At 39.3% G+C, this 19954-nt stretch overlaps 1 protein-coding gene across 1 annotated transcript in view; it reads left to right on the plus strand.

Annotated features, from left to right (window-relative positions):
• PTPRR (protein tyrosine phosphatase receptor type R) overlaps nt 1-19954 on the plus strand; it is a 145256-nt gene that overhangs the window by 92721 nt on the left and 32581 nt on the right. Inside the window, 1 exon segment of the mRNA XM_052668998.1 lies at nt 16797-16983. Coding sequence (XP_052524958.1) covers nt 16797-16983 — 187 coding nt within the window.

Below are 19954 nucleotides of genomic sequence, written 5' to 3' on the forward strand. Positions count from 1 at the left end.
TGTCAGTATGATGAAAGATAGGTTAAAATGATGTGTCTTGCAAAGCTAATAAATGGTCACTTCTGTCTGCTTCCTTATGATATAAGAATGACAGAAAAGCAGTAAAGTTTTAAATAACTTAAATAAATAATAATGTACTCAGATTGCCCATACTAGTCTATGGAACTATCTGCCAAAAGGTAAGATTTAAATCAGGAATGTATTGTCAACGGGTACTCATACATGTCCATGCATAAAGGTAATGAGAACAGTGGTTGTTCTCTATCTTCCCTTGGCATCCTTCCTCAGAAACATCTACTATTTGACACCTATACAGACAAATTGTGGACAATTTGGACTTGGAGGAAAATGCCTGTGTTAATACTGATAGTTGTTCTCCCCTCGTACGAAGGTTGCTCCAAAAGTAATTCCTCCTGTTTTATTACATTGGCCCACAATGTCAAAGGTGGACGGATTTTGATGGTACAGCAGTAGAGGTTGAACCTTCTCACCAACATTCTGTTACATGTTGTTGCCGTGTGACAGATGGCAGTATAGGGGCCGTCTGACACAATGGCATCTGACATGGGAGTGCATATGATGCAAAGGTATGGAAAAGAATTCCTCCATGTGGAAAAAATTGCAGCTATTTACATTCTTTGACTTTTGCACAATGTTTATGGACACCGAAGAGAAGCTGTGAGCACAATGAAAGTTGGCTTGCATGGGCAACATTTTCCTAGCAATTAAACTGTTGTAGCAATTGTGAAACTTTGGTTCACCTCCACTGGTGCATGTTTTGCTGTGACAAGCATGGCATGCAGGCTCTTGTTCATCACTGGCAAAAGTACAAAGCTTATGGCACTGGCTATGTTGAAAAATAGTTCTTTTTTTGTAGCTGGGAATTTGTTCTATCAAATTGTGTTATTGTGCTCTTTGGTGTAGTTTCCATGGAGGCATTACTTCCAGAATGCTTTGTGGTTATTCTGCATAGCCACACAAACTGAACTATTTTTCTAGCCACATATACAGTTTTTGCTCCCTATCAATTGCCATCCAGCTGATAAATACCATGGATGTCAAGCACTAACTGTAGTATTTATTATCCTGATGTTAGAAAAGCAATATGTTAAAATGATTAGTTATATTAATGTCACTGCATGCAAAACAATTCAACTTAGTAAGATGTGTTGGAAACAGTAAAAAACCTGATGTATTCTTCATTTCATTCCTATATAGGCACCTGCATCTCAGGGTGTCAGTGTTCAACCAAATCTCTACTCTAATAGATGAGGGAAAATTCCAACAATTATCTCTGTTTCTGTTCTGATATTTAAATCACTGAGCTCTGTTGGTGCTGCAAATATAATTATGGCATTGCTGATCTGCTATCTTGATATAAAACTGGCTATTGTGAGTAATCATTTAAAGTAGTACACAGATGGTAGCACCTTGCAGCCTAAGGACTGTAAACATGCCAGTTTTTGTAGTTTATGACACAAGCATGGGAACTTAATATATTTACAGGAAGGGACATTGAATTTCCTGGCTAAAATATACTAGGTTTGCATAGATTTGGAGGATAAATTTACCCTATTGTGTGGAGCTGAATATGCTTTCTGTGTTCTTAATTTAAATCCTAGGATTGTTTTCAGGAAAATGTCAGCGCAATTGTTCAAAGCACAGCTATCTGCCAACACAAAAGTAAAAGCTGGAGAATGATTTTACACTGATCCCTTATTAGAAGGAATTTGGAAAGCACCAGGGACCAGCAAAGGGAGTTTGAGGTAGGAGGTAGAATGCTTGTACTCCAGCCCTGTGTCTCTGCCACCAGCTTACTGGAGCGCTTTGAATACTCTGCACAGATCTCCTGTGCTGGGTACAGGCTGTTGGGCCCACATGACCATCTGAAAGGATGCAGCAAGAAGATGCCCTGAATCTAAAGAGCAGTGAGAAAACTACGTGCTATTGTTGGTGCATGATATTTCAAGAGAGTAAAGGGAAAGTTACAGAAGGACCTAAGAAAAGCATTTCTCTAATAATTTGGCAGACCTCTCAACTACATTCTGTCCAGGTGTGTAAGATGGACTAACAAATTCAATACATCCAGAAGCATTTACTAGCACTGAGGCCAATAGAAGAGGTTAGTTGTCACCATGCTGCCAAAGTCCCTTTACCTCTAAAAGGGAGGGGCCTGGATACTGACTGCCTACCAGGAATAGTTGGTGCATGTGCTCATTCCCAAACAATGCCAGGGAATTAATTGCTATGGAGCAATCTTGTTGGCAAAGGCTAAAAGCAAGCCAAGGGTAAGGCTTGAAATTCAACAGTATTGATTATAAAGTAACAGTGCCTTGGACTGTTCCCTGGCACTGCTTAATTGTTTTTTGTTGATGTGATGTGCACACCAAGAAGTGTACATCTGGTGTTGCAGCTCACATGATGGGAGCAGTCCTCAGTGTGCTTTCTAGTAACCCTTCTTTCAGCTTGGGTCTCCCCACAGCTCAGCACTGTCCTTCTTCCCCAGGGACCACTGAGGCCATATCAGCTAGCTGAAAGCTGCAGTGTGCCTGGGTAAGGGCAGGAGTTCTGCACTGCACTGTTGAGAGAACTAATCTGAGTGGTGGGGAATGTGAAACGGGATCCAGGTATGAGGATCTTCTGATCAGTAGTTGGGAGGTAAAAGGTCTCATTTAAGATATGAATTCATGACTAGATACAGAACTATGTGCTTTACATCCAGCTTGCAGTGGTGTAACATTTCTGTTAGTGCAAGGTCTCCCTGAAAGCTTTCTGCAGACACTGGACCCCTGAATCACACAAATGTCTGTTCAGCCAAGTTCATTGTAGACCTCCTTGCTTATCTGCAGTGTAGGAAAAGGGCAGGAATGTGAATTGTCCTGTTTCTGAAGGGGAAGTGAACTCAGGCAACAGCCTAACAAAGACCTTTTAAATACCATACTTTAACTGTTTGACTCCTGGCTGCTTTAGAAGGTTTTTTGGTTGAAGTTAGAGCTCTTTGAAGCAATAGTCTCTGGGAGTTAATGATCTAAATAAGTAGATGCAAATAACTTATGTGCCAGTCCCCAAACATACACCCACAGTCCATTTCCCCGTGTCTCTAGCATCTCCTGCAAATTACTTCGAGTTACCATGGGTAGATGGTACATTGCCTCTCCTAGCTCCATCTACACCTAGTCAACTCCAAATTGTCTCACATTCCTTTTTATTTTTTCTCTTGCAAAGAGCTAAAAATTCTTCAAAGTACTGAACATTCATTTCTGGGAGGGAATAATTCAGACAAACTAGCCCACATTTATTCAGAAAAAATATTCTGGTGTCACTTCATAGTCCTCTCAGATGCAGGGAAACACTGCATTCAGAATGCAGCTCATGCCTATACTTAGTTTTGCTTTTTCCATCCCGCGAGCTTTAGTCAGGAATTTTATAATAATTTTATTGTATTCCCAGGTCTCTTATCTTGCGTTTATTCTTGTTACTCCAGTTGCTACTGGTTTTAGCTTGTACACAGGAAACCACAATGCCAATCAGTGTTGTTCCCAAGGTGACAGGAAACCCTCTTTGGTCGGATGTTGATTGTGCTTGTCTTTACTGCTCCACCCATCGCATTTTCTTCCTTTTTGGCTTAAGTTAAGACAAGTTAATCAGTGGCCGCCATCTGGTAGACAGTTTTGGTGGCTTTGCAGTGATTTGTCCAGTTGATTTTTTAAAAAGTAGCACACAGCACAAGAAACTGAAGGGAAATGTCTATGTTAATACTGAAATGCTTCGGGAGGCCTAGGATCACACAGGTCATTGTTGCCCTGGGCATGCAGTAATTTGAGCTGCATGAGTAATTCCTTTGTCTTGTCCACCAGAAGGCTTGGGTTTTTAAGCACTGTTTGGCCAAACAGCTAAACCAAAGGCTGCAGCTTTTCAGTGATCGACTTCTTTGGCTCTGCTTTGCTTCGGTAGCCACCCATCACAGTAAGGGCTTCTGAGTCTAATGTGTAGGCAGAGTGGGACAGCTGGAAAAGTGAGGATGCAAATTAGCTGGATTTGATTGTTCCGAATAGCTCAGCCCCTAGCAGGTTGTGTCCAACAGATATACCACTCTTTTTTGCATGGGAAGTTTGGAAATACAGTGCTGAGGACTAAGAGAGTGAGGAGAGCATCAGTTGCATTGTAAGAGTCAGGCTACTGTATTGCACAGGGTGAGCTATATTGCAGTTCATGAGTCCTTGACTAGATCCCAACAGGTGCTGATTTCAGGAAAATGAACAACCAGTGCAGAAAGGAGCATCCACACCAGATATACAAAGTTTTTATGTTTGCAATTAAGGTTTACTTTTCACATTTGGTGACTTTTTTAATGGTCTCCTTGAATGCTGCCGTTAATGTCTGAAAAAGGATTATGCCTCAAATTAAGGCAGAAATATTCACCTTTTATGTTGTTTTGCACTGTGTTTCTCATTGATCATGCAATTCCTCTTGTCCAGGTGTTCTGCAGAACTGCTTAAAGTTGAATTTACCTCAGTTGCCCTTAATTTAAAACATTAGGAACAGACAAAGAACACCAGCTGAAGAAAGAAAAGTAAAACATCAAAACATCTCCAAAAATGAAATATGAAATAAATAAGTATGTCTCTGACTCGCAGGAAGCCATATACTGGACAATAGTTACTAAGCATCCAGCTTACATAGTAGCCATCAGTTAATATTCCAGGCCATGACTCTCTTATTTGACTGCAGTCATAATTCATTTCATTTCTGTGCCTTGTCAGAAAAACACTTGCAAATGATGGCAGTTGAATAATTACAGTGCTTATTTTTGGAAAAAGCCGGTCCTGGAAATTCAGCAGAGATCTCCTACACAGTCAGAATCGCTATGTACAGAAAGCTTAACATCATTTGCTAGCAGAAATGTCACTTGTTTGCAAACACACCTTTCCTCAAATAACACTGCTATAGGTCAGGCTATTTCTGTTCCTCAGCTCTTGTGGTAAATTCTCTTAGCATTTATATTAGTGTAGCACCTGAATTCCTCAGTCACATATCAGGATCTGTTTGCGCAAGAGTCTTTATACATATAGAGATTAAATGATTCTCTATTAAAAAACAAAAACAACAAAAAAAACCTGAAAATCTAAAGGTAGTAAATGCGTACAGGCAGTCAGGCATGCCTCAGGAAACACAGAAGCAGTACTACAACAGCATACATGAGGATGCCTGAAGTATGCTGTGAGAATGGCTTAGCTCAGGAAACATTTCCTATAAGTGATAGCTGATACCATATGACATTGACATTTCAGCCCAGTTCTTGGTAGAGTTGTTTGTCTGCCTTGGTTCCATCACATCGAAGCTGATGCATCCATTTGCTTTGACTTTGAACGTTAGCTTTGTATGACCAACATATTTCAGAAGCTCTTTTTATTGTTTTCATGCTAAGGCAAATGAGACATTAATTGGTTAAGTGACTAATCCAAGGTAATCATGCAAACCAGTATCATCTTCATAAAATACCCAAACTCTTGAACTCTTCATTCTGTCCTCTAGCCAATTGAATCTGTAAGAAGCTATGACAGTGATATCTCTTTCTGGGAAAAGGGACTTCCCTTTTGTGCCCTGTCAAAGAATGTGCTTTTGATGCTTAACAAACAGAGGACATTGTTGTTATTAATTTATGGTAGCTATAATTATCTCTGTTTTGTTAATACTGCATCTTGATAACAGGAGCAAAACAGAACACAGCAACTTCAAATGACTGCTCAAATATGTGATAGGCATCAGAAGGGGAAGTGCTGTATATAATTCCCACACAGAAAAATGTCGTTAAGCACAGTATTTCTCTAGGGAACTCCGTCTCAGTGCTTCGGGATGGCCAACGGCAGCTCCCTGCAAAGCCATGCTGCCAATGAGAGTTGGAGTCAGTGAGGGCAGGAGGCAGCAGAGCCTGCCCCTCTGTCCCTTGGGAAACTCTATCTCTCTTTTCTGAGATGTCTCAAATCCTTCCTGAGTTGTAGCAAATTCCACTGGAGGATGTTCGTACAGTCTAAAGACTTTCAGTTCCTTTCCCTGTGTTTGATAGTGGCCATAACAGTGTGGTCTTACAACAAATAAAGGAAAACAATTGAGGCTGCAGCAAAATACTGGATAGCTAGTAAATTCAATTTGCATGGTGTTGTTTCACTTTATACCCTATTAGCTTGTTTTGCCTCAGTGGATTTGTAGGGGTATCTGCAAAGAGAATTTAGCCTTCAGAGCACACTACATAATAGGTTTGTGAAAGAAGAAGGCGTTGTGAAAATCAGAAAGCTGGTCTTGTAATTAATCCCAAGGGTAATCCTTCAGCTACAGAGAATGCATTTGCAATTTGCTGATAAGATTAGAATGAAATAAATATTTTCTGCTTTGTCACAAGGATTTTCCCCGGTGTGGATGGCCTAAACTCTACTCCGGTCACTATGTGTAGTGTTTGCTATTGCTCAGTCAAGTCCTCCATGCTACAGAGCTCATGGTCCTGGGATATTGCAGGGGTCATAAAGTGAGCAAAGATTGCTGTCTGAAGGGAGAATCTTGGAAGAGAAGCCACTACACACAAAGTTGTGCAATCAGTGCTTTGTTCTGTTTGTTCCTAAGCTACAGATAGCTAGGAGCTGGAGGACATACTGACAGAAGGTATCAGCGTTAATTAAGTAATTGGTAATTCTTGCTTACTTTGCTGGTGTCCTTTCCCTAAACCTCCTCTTTGTGGCTATTTGAAAACGGGATACAAGTTAACCTTTGATCTGACATAGTACCCCGACTTCATGCCTCCCTGCCATATATGTTAATGTGACACATGCTGTATCATTAGCTATATGGAGCCCTGCCTGTCGAGTATTTAGGGTGACAGATTTGGGGTGGAGACTGGGGCAAGGAGAGCAGTTCAATTTTCTTTCAAATATAACTTCTCCCTTCTCTTTATTTCATTACTCGATGTGTGTTTAGAGTAATACTGCTTTTATCAGACTCCTTACATTTCCCTTCTCTATTCAAATTAATTGAAGTGAATTTATATCAAACACTGTTAGGATTTTTGAGGCCAGGAATTATTAGCTAATAGAGAACTATGAATAAGAAGCAATTATAATTATTGCACTCTGAAGTTTCCAGCATATACTAATTCACTGAGGTAGTTTATGTGGAAGAGTAGATCCAAGAAGCCTTTGCTAAGACCTGTGCATATATCACTGGGCACAGGTAGAAATATGTTTCCCTTCTCTATATTTCAGCCTATGCATTCATCTGTAGGAACATCTCTGATATAGGTGAGCAGTAGGCATGGCCAAGGCCACCATATGCAAGCTACAGGACCTGCTGAGCTCTATAGAAAGAAATTCCAAGCCACTTACCTGTCTTCTTCTCAACTGCTGCTTAGGCCTTAATGGGACTATACAGCTTGATAGTGGAACTTAAAAAGATGTATTTTATTCCTAGAGTTCAAGATAAAGTAAGCCCTGGTATTGGACACTTACAGCTGTCTTTTGAAAGCACTCAAGCATTGCTCCATTTCAAATTGCAAAGCCAAGCGGATATCCTAAACCCCATTTTCAAAAGGAATCCAGGTAATCGGTGCATTACTGTTTGAGCAAGCATTCCCATAGAAAGCATAGCTGGAAACTAATAAAGAAAAGTGAAGTGAATCAAGAAGAAAATACCAAGAATAGAGAAAGGTTTACATACTTAAACAGGAGAGCTGAATGTACGTTTCTGGCTCCTGTCTTTGAGATCCTAAATCCTATCAATTTTGCAGATTAGCTTAGGCACATGAGTCATTCTGGAAATGGGACTGTGTCTTCCAAAGCGTATGAGCTAAAGGATTTCTGGTCTGTACAGCCAGCCTGAGATACTTGGCTCACCGTGTCACTGAATGGAGCGATTGCATCAGCTGCCTTCAGGAGCAAGGGACACTGTCCATAGATGGCGCAGCTTTGTTGAAGAACACTGTGGGCCTGCAGCTTTTACATTTGTCAGGAACTGCTGTCGTTCAGTAATTTCTACAGAGAGCACTAACAATTCATTTGTCTGCTTAGAAATCTTCTCTGTGACACTTGCAGTAATTTAAAGATAATGAAGACCAAGTCAAATAAACAAGGAGTGTGCTTTTTCATTATCTTAAGGTTGACAGGGTGTAGTAAACGCCTCTTTTCCCAGATGTTCCTTCCTGTCTTTCCCAAATGGCAAATGCACCAGGAAAGAACTCATTGTACTGATTAGTTTTCAAGTAACAATAAAAAAATATTTTTTTCTTACTGATACTGTATAAAGAACTCTCTTTGCTCATTTACATGAAGAATATTTCTATCCATCTCTTTTTCCAGAGCATCTAGTTTTCTGAAAAGTGTATTGCAGTACATTAATATATTAACAGATTATTTTCTTGCTTGTTTGGATTTAAGGATTGCATATTTTATTCCTTAAAAGAGCAGCAGATTAGAAGTAGAAATTGTGCTTATTAGGTTAATTAATATAGAACACATGATGGTTATTGAGATTACTTCTGTTTTATTAAAACAAAAATCATCTAAGCTAAGGTGTGCAGTCTTAAAAAATTACCTCCCCCAAAGCACCTGCTGTAGTGTTGCATCTCTTCATTCTCATTTATCAGATCCCTTCTTTTAGATAGGCCAGATAGGTAGTTCTTTGCACACTGCAGGCAAACACTCTTATCTAATCAATTCTGTGATTAGCACAGAAGTGAGCCTTGTGTGTGCTGGGAGAAGCAGTTGGACTGCAGCTACCCAGGAGATCGAAGTTGGAAATGATAGAATTTATTTTTTTTTAATTGTTAAGATTAAAGATACAGCAGACAGAATATGTGAGGGTTTTTTTTAACATTTCTTGATGGTTTTCCTTGTGTGTTATCTGAACTCTTTAACTTGAGCTTTTGTTTTATCTTTGCATCCTTATCAACTGAATGTTTTTACTCTCCATTCACTTTTCTATTTCCCTGTTCTTTCAATCACTTTTGCTTATATTCATTATAGCTTGGTTTAAATTAGCATGTGTATTAATTGGAGACAGAACAGGTAGGTTAAGCCTGTATGCTTGTGCAGTGAGGCCTCCAGTGTGAAATAGAACAACTGTTATAGAATAGAACTGCAATGCAAGAAGCTAATAGTAGTAATAAACATGACTGCATTCAATTAAAGCTCTACCATCTAAAGCATAAATCAGAAAACATTTATTCGGTGCTCAGAACAAACAACTTAAATGAGCACAACGAATTAGCATCTTCATTTATTTTTGTTTTTGAACATTTAACTCAGTTTTTACCCGCGCTAAAAGCTTGTCTATGTGAGAATGAGTCTGAAATATAGCTTTGTGTTACCATTCAAATTTTATTGGAGAGAGGAGTCTGCGTGACAAAATGCAATTTGATCATTGAAATAATCTACAGAAAAAAATGGGAGCTTGTATAAGCTTTGAATTTTTGAACAGTCAGTTCCCGTAGCAGAGCAGCATAGCCTTATCGAGGGCAGAACAGGAGTGAATTGGCAGTACATTAGAAAGCATGATTAAAAGAGAGAAAGTTGAAACTACTCTCATGTCAGCTGTTTTCCTCCACAGGATATTGAGCCATTCCTGTCCTAACCAGATACTGATTGCTTAAAACTTAGTCCAGAAGTACTTGTCAAAACCATTTCCGTAGTTCATTTTGACATGCTGAGCTCTGAGTAGATCCTGAGAATTGCTTGCAATTTAGTGTTAGAGGTGTTGGCCTGCTCTTGCTCATGGCTCTGGAAATAGGATCAGACCCTCTGGAGGGTGAAGCGCCTTCGTTTTCCAGAGAAGCTATTGAAACGTTATAGCTGAGGCTCCTGATCTGTGCCTGTGGACTCACAGAGGGCTAGAGGATGCTGCCAGGTGCTGCCATAAGGTTTCTTGAGTCTAGGAGACTGCAGTGGGGTGGAAGCCTTCTTTCCCACTAGCTGTATATTCTCTTCTTTCAGAATGCACGCAGTCTGTTCCAAACCCCTTCCTCAGAGTACGGGGCAAGAAGCATCAATTGTTCACATGCAAATAAGTGTAAAAAAGAATAGCAGAACACCAGAATACTATGAAGAGAACCATGTCATAGAGTAAACATGAGCAGAAATGGCAAATCTTCCTACCAGAAAATGCCTAGGATCAGTGTATCCCAACCAGTTGCATCTCTTACAGTGCTGAGCTTAAATGTCCTCTAGCTATGGCTTTCTGGTGATAGGTATTAGCCCCAGTGTTATATCCAGTGTACTTCTTTTTACCATAAGTGAGTTATTCTGGTAGGTAACATGAGGCCACATAAGTGGCTGCAGGATTTATCCCAGATGCATGTAGAAGTGCTGTAAACATCAGTAATATCAACTGAATAGTGAAGCATGCTTGTGGAAACATCAGACTAGTATCTACTTATCCATCCAGTATCTCCTCTCCAGCAAAAGGGAATCAGAGCCAAAAAAAGATTAATGTGTAAGAACTGCAAAATCCATTCTATTTGGAACCGAGGCTGGAAGCCATAAAAAAAAGAGAAGTCCATAGGCAGGAGAGGAGCTCTGTAGGTACTCTCCAGTGTTTTAAGAATGGCATGGGATGTCAGGACTGGGAGGATGATCAGGTTTTAACCATCTGCACACCGAAGTGCAGAAGATGGAAATGGTTTGAAGAACTGTGTTCATTATTTATTTTTATGCATAGTAAATTTGCTGCAAAATAACCAAATATGAACTGCATGGAATAGGTCCTTTTAGGTATCAGGCTGCATTGATTGGTCATGATGCATATTACCCTTTAATGCAACATAAATCAGTCATTTTATATTCATACAGGCTTTCTATCAAAATTAGTTTGTATTCTTGTGTTGTTTTTAAGTAAATGATTGACATCATTGATAATGAATCTTAAAATCAGTTGAAGAGAACTTGCCTTTAGAGAAGAAAACTTGTGACAAATGATTTCAAAATGATTTCAGGTGAATTGAGAAATGATGAAGATTTAGGGAACTTTGGGTTTTAGTCCTGCTTCTAACACTAATTCTTGCTTCCCCTCATTAGTTCATTGATTGCAGCTTCTGAGTCTTTAGCACTTCACTCTGTGTGATGTGGGCTTGATTTGTTTAGAAGTGTTGAGAAGCCCAGGTCTGAGTCATTTCCTAACAGTTGCAGCACTTATACAAGTGAAGGCTAAATAGAACCCCAAAATATTAGCAGGCGAATGAGAGATCATTAGGGAACTTGAGTTTTCATCATAGACCTACAAAGTATAAAATTGATATAGCAATGTTTCGTAAAGCACCTAGCAGTGTAAAACTAAAAAGTGTATTGTATGCTCTATGTGCAGTGTTTATTATTTGGATGACATTCATATAGTTGCACAATGATTTTTTATTCACTATTTTCTCAAACTTATGCTGAATATACTGATCGACTTTTGGTGAAAGCAGGAGTAAATTAGAGGATAATTACGTTAGTGGAATTTGCATATTATCATAATCTGTTTTTCTTTTCTGTCAGAATATTCATTAATATGTGTTGCATCATAACAGAAAACTGAAACTCTCAAGCTTGGCAATTCCACAAAAAATGTAGACCTAGAAAAAGTGATTCTGCTCTTCTACAGTTTAGGTTGTTAGTAAAAGGAGTTTTACCACATGCTTAGAAGACTTGTTTGAAATATATGCTGATGATGAGCAGGAAAAATCTAGAGATTACCATACCAATTAATGTAACCACAGTCTCATTCACACTGCTTTCCCTAAGCATCCATTAATGTGACCAGTACAAAGTGTTGCATATTTCACACTATCAAGTATAGAGAAAGTAACGTTTGTGAAAATGCGTAAACTATTCTTATGCTTATTAGATGTAATTATTTAACCGCACTGCGAATATTACTTTAACATTTATCCAATTATATTTTGCTTCAAATGAGAGTCATCACTTGGTCTTCTGACGACTGACTATAATGGACATGGTGTATCTGGATTTGCAAAGAAATGTCTCAGTTTTATGTTAAAAGGTCTATGTTACTGTTTGCCCAAGGCTAATAGGAAACGGCAGTATATTCAGTCCTTTTCAAAGATTTTTTAACCTCTACGTATTTCCTCTCATGCTTTTTTTTTTTTTAAACACAGGATCTGATTTTTCTTGATGAAGTCAATTGGAGTTATTCAGTACTCTCTTTTTATTTATTTTATCTCAAAATACAGTATTACTAACAAAAACAACATTATGTACTTTTCTGATTTGCTGAGCTTTTCACATCCCTACCCCACGACAGCCTCGTTTATCCATCTGTTCATCTGCATGACCCTTTTCTCTTAGAAATTTTGAAGATCAGCAGGAGAGCTGGGTCCTATAGTTTTTCAATTGCCTAATTTTGTGAATTTAAATTTGTTTTCCTATGAATTATTCTACTGAAACATGAAACTAGACAAGCAAGACAATTCTGGCACTCAAAAAGGCATCAGTAAGGCAGTAAGGATGGAAACCATGTGCCTAACTGTGATTCTTCAGTGCAATTACAGCCCACCTGAATGCTCACTGGGTACCCCTGCCATATCTGAGCTCCAGGACCCACATATAGACCAGAGGAATACCACAGAAATCAAACTCATGGGGGAACGGTGGCGGTTTCCCTGCCATAAAACAGAGAGAGAAGCTCTGCTGAGCATCCCTGCGCACAGCATCTCTGGGCATGAAGCAGCTCCCTCCCTAGCAGCCACAGCCAGCGCTACTCTTCCTACTCGTTAATGGCTTCCTTCCACCCCGGGCTGACATAGGCCTGCCTTCGGCCTCAGGGGCGCAGCGGTGGGGCGAGGAGGGCATGCGAGGCGGAAGCACCTCCTGTGCCTGCAATGGCGGGGTCGAAGGGCAATGGCTGCTGATGGGCTGCAGCCCTGCCACTCATCCCAGCACCGGGAGGCACCAGGCCCGCTAGGGACTGGGAATCTGGGTGTTGTGTTTTTCGAGAGTGCTGAATAAACATGAAAAGGTGTATTTAAAGAAGTTGTCCAGCTTAAATAATCAACTGGGAAAAACTGCGTCGGGTAATTGGATTGTCATAATCACCAACCATGGCTTAATTTTAGGGTCATGGAAAACCTGGAAATGACCTTGCTAATGATTAATAGGCTTTAGTAACCTGGCAGCCCCGTGCGGTGGACAGGTGGAGCTTCCTTTGGAGAGTTCTGAAACAAACAAAACATTGCATTTATTTTTTTTTACCTTACTCCTAATAAAGTCTGCATCAGTAAATGTACCATTAAAAATCCTCCAGTGGATTCTCATCAGTGGGCTTGCTCCTATTGCCCTATTGAAAAGAGGGCCATGGGTATGTAGTAGGCCCCCCTCTGAGGTACTAGACAATACACAGACACAAGTGGTTTCCTGATTGCACTTATTCACATACCCAGTAATGATGTGGCTGTCCCAGCTGACGAAGTGTCGGAAGATTTAGTCTCAAGCCGACTCTAATGAGATGTTGTCACGAATGTTTACAGATTGCTTACATGATGCACATCGCCGCCAAGACAGAACTTGAGGTGTTCTAGAGCAAGGGACTCTACTTACAAAGGAACAAATCAATTTTCTCTAATTGGCCTGGGCTATTAACACAGGGCACAGAAAATAAAGCTATTTTTAGAGGATTGTGACATAGAATTGAAAATATTAGGAAATAAGGGGAAAAAATAAGCATGTGCCTTCTTCTTCACTGTAGTTTGCAATGGAAGGATGTAGTTACGGTGTTTAGAGGGACCCAAGAAAAATTAGTTGTCTGACTAGCAGTGTCAGTGATCCCATTGATCTATTGTGCGTTCTCTCCAATAGCACAAGAAAAGGAAGGCACACTGCTTAACATGCTTTCTACTCTTCTTTCCAGAAAGTGACCAGTGTAACTATGAGAAGAACACAGAGAATCCAAGAGGCCAGAGCAGAATCTGAGACTACAAGCATCTTACTCTAGAACATAAAGAATATGTTGAGTTCATGCCCTCCCAGGTCTTTCAGCATCATGTCCTGTTTTCAGCTCTGTCCATCAGTATGGTCTAGAACTCAATAGTCAATATGATTAATATTAGTCTTGGCAATAGTTACCTAGTGTAAACATTCTTAAAAGCTTTTTATTAACTTAGGCATTCTTGTTGAAAGTGTTGAGTTGCCCATTTTTGTGGAAGAACTACCTTCACAGCTATTGTCCATCCCATGCCTTCAAATAGTATTTCTAACAAGGTTGCAGTCCTTTAGGTAGTTATTTTCTGTCCTCTGCTCAGTATTTATTCTGTATATAGATTTCAATGTGTTAAATATGTAGCTAAAACTACATTTTCTTTTCAGACTAAGTTATTTGACTCTCAAGACTGGTATTCATCAATAATCCCCATAAATGGTAAAAGCTATAAACTCAAAGTTATAATTAGACCAGGTATATTTTCTGTTGTTGTTAGAAAGGAAATAGCCTTTTTGCCAAGACTGTCAGTTATAACAATGTAAAAGCCAAAGAAAATATTAACATTTTCACTGCACTTTGTTGTTAAACAATGAAAATACTTTTCCTCTATACTGGGAAATCTCAGTAGACTCTTCCAGAAGTATGGCTGGATCTCAATTGCTACCCGCTTCTCAACCAAAGATAGTCTGAACATTTTGGATTCATTTCACACCTTTTCTGTAGTTTTCTGGCTCATTTTCAAAAGATCTGTTCTGTGATAGAAACCCTCAGAACCACCTGTTTGAGGGACAGCCCTTTCCTGTGGAATAAATTGCTAGTCATGGTCAGAAGAGATGCTTAAGCAAGATGGTTTTTATGAGAATGTAGTCTAACAGGATGTTTTCCTTGACGAATGTCTGAAGGACTGGCTATCCTACAGACAGGAATGGTCCCTCAGGATGTGGCTCAGGTACATGAGCCAGGACTAGCCTGCAGAGAGCAGCCACCATACGGGACCTCTGTGTGATAGAGTAAAATCACACATCATATAACAGCTGCTCATAATTTCTGCTCAGTATGCTCCTTCAGCCCTGCATTCCACCTAGGTGAATTAGTAGAATCCTACCCCTCCATCTTCCCTCTGCCAATAAAAGTTGTCCCTGTCTAACCCACGAGGCGGCCAGCTGTCTGCAACCACTTCTGCTCCGTCTTGCCTCTCTCTCACCACAGCTTCTGTTGCTGACTCACTGTAACCATCTGCGTGCTTGGACAGCACATTTCTTGCTGTCACCCACTCATCGTTTATGCTGAAATAGGCTCATGGACACTATGGCACTATCTGAGATTCACTAGTTCCATCAGGTGGTCTATTTTCCTGGCAACTGTAGTTTTGTGTTTTGCTAAGTGTCAGGTGGGTGGCTGAAATCATTACTATTCATGCAGAATGACATGATAGAAATGGTTTAATTTAAAACAAAGTTACTAAGGGATCTGTTGACATGTGTGACAAAGAGGGAAGGCATCAAAGCTGTGTCAGAACAAAACAAAGTGTTCTATTAGTATGATTACAACCAGAGAAGAAAGCAATAAACCCTCAGAGTATACTTATTCTGGTGACATAAAAAAGATTTGAAAATAGAACTGCAACACATCATGATGTTCAGTCACAACATCAGAAAAGAACAAATAATTTATGTAAATATGTGTACATTCAAGTATCTTTAGGTCACCCATGGTTAACAAGAGGAGAGTAACAGGCAACTGCGAACACAACTTTTGCTGCACACTAAGGGAAAGCATTCCCCCAGTAGTGATAACAGTTGCCTCACTGATTATGATTCTGCCTGTGTGGTATCTATAATAATATATGCCAATATGCATTACAGTCAAGGGGATAAAACTTGTGTTGTGACATCTCTGTGTTCACATTGCTGCTTGATGTTAGAGACATGTTTGCACTGAGCAGGGTATCTGTAGCCCAGTTCAGAGATAGCTGGCTAACTCATAGCCTTCACAGTACCAATTTCTGACTAGTAAATACAGTAATTCTGATAAAGTCCTAAAGATGTGCATTTAGTCATCACAGTTAAAAGAGCATGGATTTATCACCATCAGTATGCCTCAAGTTAAGGACTGAGTAGGTAACTTTTGATTAATGAGTTGAAACTAGGAAAAACGTTTCTTTACATGTGATTTAGAGAAAGCACAAAAAGGTTAGCAGTCATATGCTTTATTTGTATTTCCACAGCTCAAAGATATTTTCCCCTATTTTTTCTGAATAAGCGCTCTAAGTCTGTGACCATTCCTTCTTCTGTGGTTCAGTGCTGTTTTTGCCTCTCACTTGTCACTTACCTCACCCATGACACTGTCTTAGAGTCCATGATGTTGGCACCTCCTTTCCACTTATTCTTCTGATTTTATCATTTTCCCCCTCCACGTTTTATATTTAATTTGAGTAGACACTTAAAGATGCAGCTGACATCCATGAATTTATTTCCAGCTTGTTATACATACATGCTACAAATACATTCCCTTTTCTTTCTGTGAAACATTTCTTTCTTACTAACATACCACTTGCATATTTGGCACACAGAAAGATTAAGTAGCATACCAGAAACATTTTCCTCTTTTAAGAACAGTCTGAAGTTCCTCCATAGCAGACTGTTTTTGAAGAGTCAGTTGTTGGATTCAAGATGTAGGATGAGCTGTAAAATCTTGATTTTCTGGCCACCCAGTGTCCCAGTGAAACCAATCTTTTCATACATCCAAATATCTCAGTGACTGTCTCAGTCCGAGACAGCTGCATGAGCATGGGATTTACAGTACATTCTACTTTTAAAATAACTTTTAATTATTTTCTAATGCAGGCGAGGATCCAATGTCTCTCTAACTTTGGATATGAGTAGTTTGGGAAGTATTGAGCCTTTTGTTGCTGTGCCAACTCCACGAGAAAAAGTGGCCATGGAATACCTGCAGTCAGCTGGCCGCGTCCTCACAAGGCAGCAGCTTCGAGATGCAGTTGCATGTTCTCACTTACTTCAAACAGAATTCATGGTGAGTTTAACAAGCTTTACATGAGGATTTTGTGATGACTGGCACAACAGAAACTGTAGAAAAAGAGTAATTGGGCAACATTTTAATATCAAGGTGCAAATTATTTCTGAAGGGAGGATTAGGTTGTTCCAAGGTGGTGTTTTACGTTTAGAAATCTGAACTCAACTGTAATAAATAAATAACTCGTAGATAACTGTTATCTATAGCCATAGATAACACAGATTCCTGTTCTGTTCATGGGTGGGATGAAAGTTGCATTAGTCCTGTGGTACTAACATCCAGCAGTAACACTGTGACAGTTTCAGAGAGATCATAAGGATGTGGTGACAGAAAACACAGTAATAATTGGAGAATTTGTTCATCCCTATGTAATCACCTGTTAGTAATGTTTATAATTCAAAGACTAAACTTTTAGTTACTGCAAATGACATTTTTGGAGCAAACACAGACACCATAAAAAGAGAAGCAGCTCCTGAGTCAGACTAACATGTCCTTAGCAAATACTCCATAGTATGGGCCTAATATACTCAAGACCAAAAAAAAAAAAAAAAAAAACCAAAAAACAACCAGAAAAGACTCTTATAAGTGTATTTAGTATATTTTAAAAGGTAGGAAGGAATGTACAACAAAGACAGTGACCAGGATGAAACAAATCACAGCAGGAAAACTGACTCATGGAAAACACGTTATTAACTTGAAGAATTACTTGAAGAATACTTGAAAAAAGACCAGTACTGCAAAAGAGACAGATTAAAAAGTTTATCAGATATAAGGAGATAATGTTTACAAAACATTGTAAACATAGAACTGAATGTAAACAGAAGCCGGCTGAATGTGAAAGCTGAATAAGGCAGGTCAAAAAAAAAGTTTTGAATTTACAGAAAACCTTATAGCTTTATTTTTAAATAGATCAAAAGCACAAAATTAAATGGAGAGTACAAGGATCAATAGATCAAAGGAATAAAAAAAAGACTTGGAGAAGATGAGGCAATAGGAGAAGAGTGTTTATGTCGTTTACATCTGTGGTCAACCATAGAAGAATGTGTGGAATTTCATACTTGTGTGGCAGAAGTAGATTAAAATAGATCACAAAAGGGTCTGTCTGATATTGAAGTGTTAATGGAACAGAACAGATCAATAAAGTGAATAAAAGGTAATCACTGGAATAAGCTGGTATTCACCCAGGAGCCCTGGAGGATTTCATGTATGCAATTACTGATGTATTAACAGGGCAGATATAGCTTAGCATTTGGGTCCCAGTATCCGAGGAGACAAAAAAACAAAAGTTACAAGTCCTTCTTCAGAAGGGCTCCAGAAGAGATCCAAATAGCTATAGATCTGTAAATCTGATGTATGTGTCAGAGAAACAGCAAAGAATTATGATAGAGAAAGATGCCAATGGATATATGAGCAAATGCAGTACAGTGGGGAAGAAACAATGCAGTGTTTGCAACATAGGAAGGATTTGTAGGAGATGTAGATGCTTCTTAGAGTAAAAGGTCATCACCGGAATCTCAGAGACATCTACTTTGGAGCTGAAACTGACCAAGATGCTCAAAAGCCATCTGGAAAAGGGGTTAAATAGTAAGGTGATAAAGTTTGATGATGATATTCTGTTATGAATGGTAGTAAAATCAGAAACTGACTTCAAAGAAGTTCCAGAAGGATTAAATGAGTGTGGCAAGGTAAATGAAATTCAGGGTTGATAAATAAAACATTATGCATTCAGGGGGAAATCGTTCTCCATACTTCAGTGGGTTCTGAAATACAAGGCTGACTCGTGATAAAGGAAGTAAAGAATAAAATAGAAAACATCTTTACAATGGTGGAAAAATTATAACGGTCACAAATGCAAGCTGTTCTGATTACTCCATCCCAAAGCACATGAACAAGTATGGCAAATATCATCACAGGCTAGAGCAGCTTCTGTATCGAGATATTAAATAGACTCAGTCAAGGACTCCTGACTAGGAAAGCAGTTCTAATGGAAGCCTATAAAACCATCAGTATTGAGAAAGCAAACAAGGATGAATATTCATTGTGGTTTTTGCTAAAAGAACACTCTGGGGTGGCCAGTTCAAAACAAAGAAAGGCTCATACCATTGTTACAGTTCTCTCAGAAAGCTTGCTATCAGAGGGTGCAAGATCTGCCAAACCAAACTGTAGTGGAAATGCTAAGTCATGGCTTGAAGCAGTGACTGAGTACCTGGTAGGAAGGCAGGGCTAAACCAGGGACAGTGCACCTGAGTGACTGGAGTGGGTGGAGCCGGGATCTGCCCCTTCCCAGACCTCATTTAAGGGTTGGCAGTGGAGGCAAGAGTATGTTGCTGGAGATCTCTGTGTACCTGAGGCCTTCCAAAGGTGAGTGGCTTCTTTGCTTTATTTCTCTGCCCATGGCTGTTGCAATTGAGCAGACCTTTACTTGCTGCAGCCTAGGACTTTGCTACTACTGCTGCACTTTCCATCGCCATTACACCTAACGCACCCAACTACTGAACTCAACCTTAGCCTAAAGTTTTTAGTTTTTATAATTCATTAGCAAACAAACAGGCAAAACTGACACAGGTCTAACAAAGACATAGAAGGCTTTCAATTCTTATTAAAAGTCTGAGGATGTGAGTCGGTGAAATAAATGATGAGTTTCATCTAAGACTAGTTATCAATATGAATGATTGCATCCCTATGAAACAGTCTAGCTTTTTTTTTTTTTTTTTTTTTCTCTTTTAAAGAGACGAGCTTTAGTGTGAAAGTCATTTGCTTTGGAAAAATAAATTGCTAAGTTGTTTTACTAGCAACTGGTTAGCCTGCACATGGAAAAAATTCTAAGCATCCAACATTCTTTTACCACCATTTATATTGACCATTTTCTGTCATTCTGTGGCTTAGGCTGGAAGGTTTGGAGAAACAATTTTTTCATGTTTTAAGTTCCCGTGTCTCTATGAACTGTATCCTAACAAGCTGGCCTATTCAT

The sequence above is a fragment of the Tympanuchus pallidicinctus genome, unplaced genomic scaffold, assembly GCF_026119805.1.
Source record: "Tympanuchus pallidicinctus isolate F22 unplaced genomic scaffold, pur_lepc_1.0 scaffold8, whole genome shotgun sequence".
NCBI lineage: Eukaryota > Metazoa > Chordata > Aves > Galliformes > Phasianidae > Tympanuchus > Tympanuchus pallidicinctus.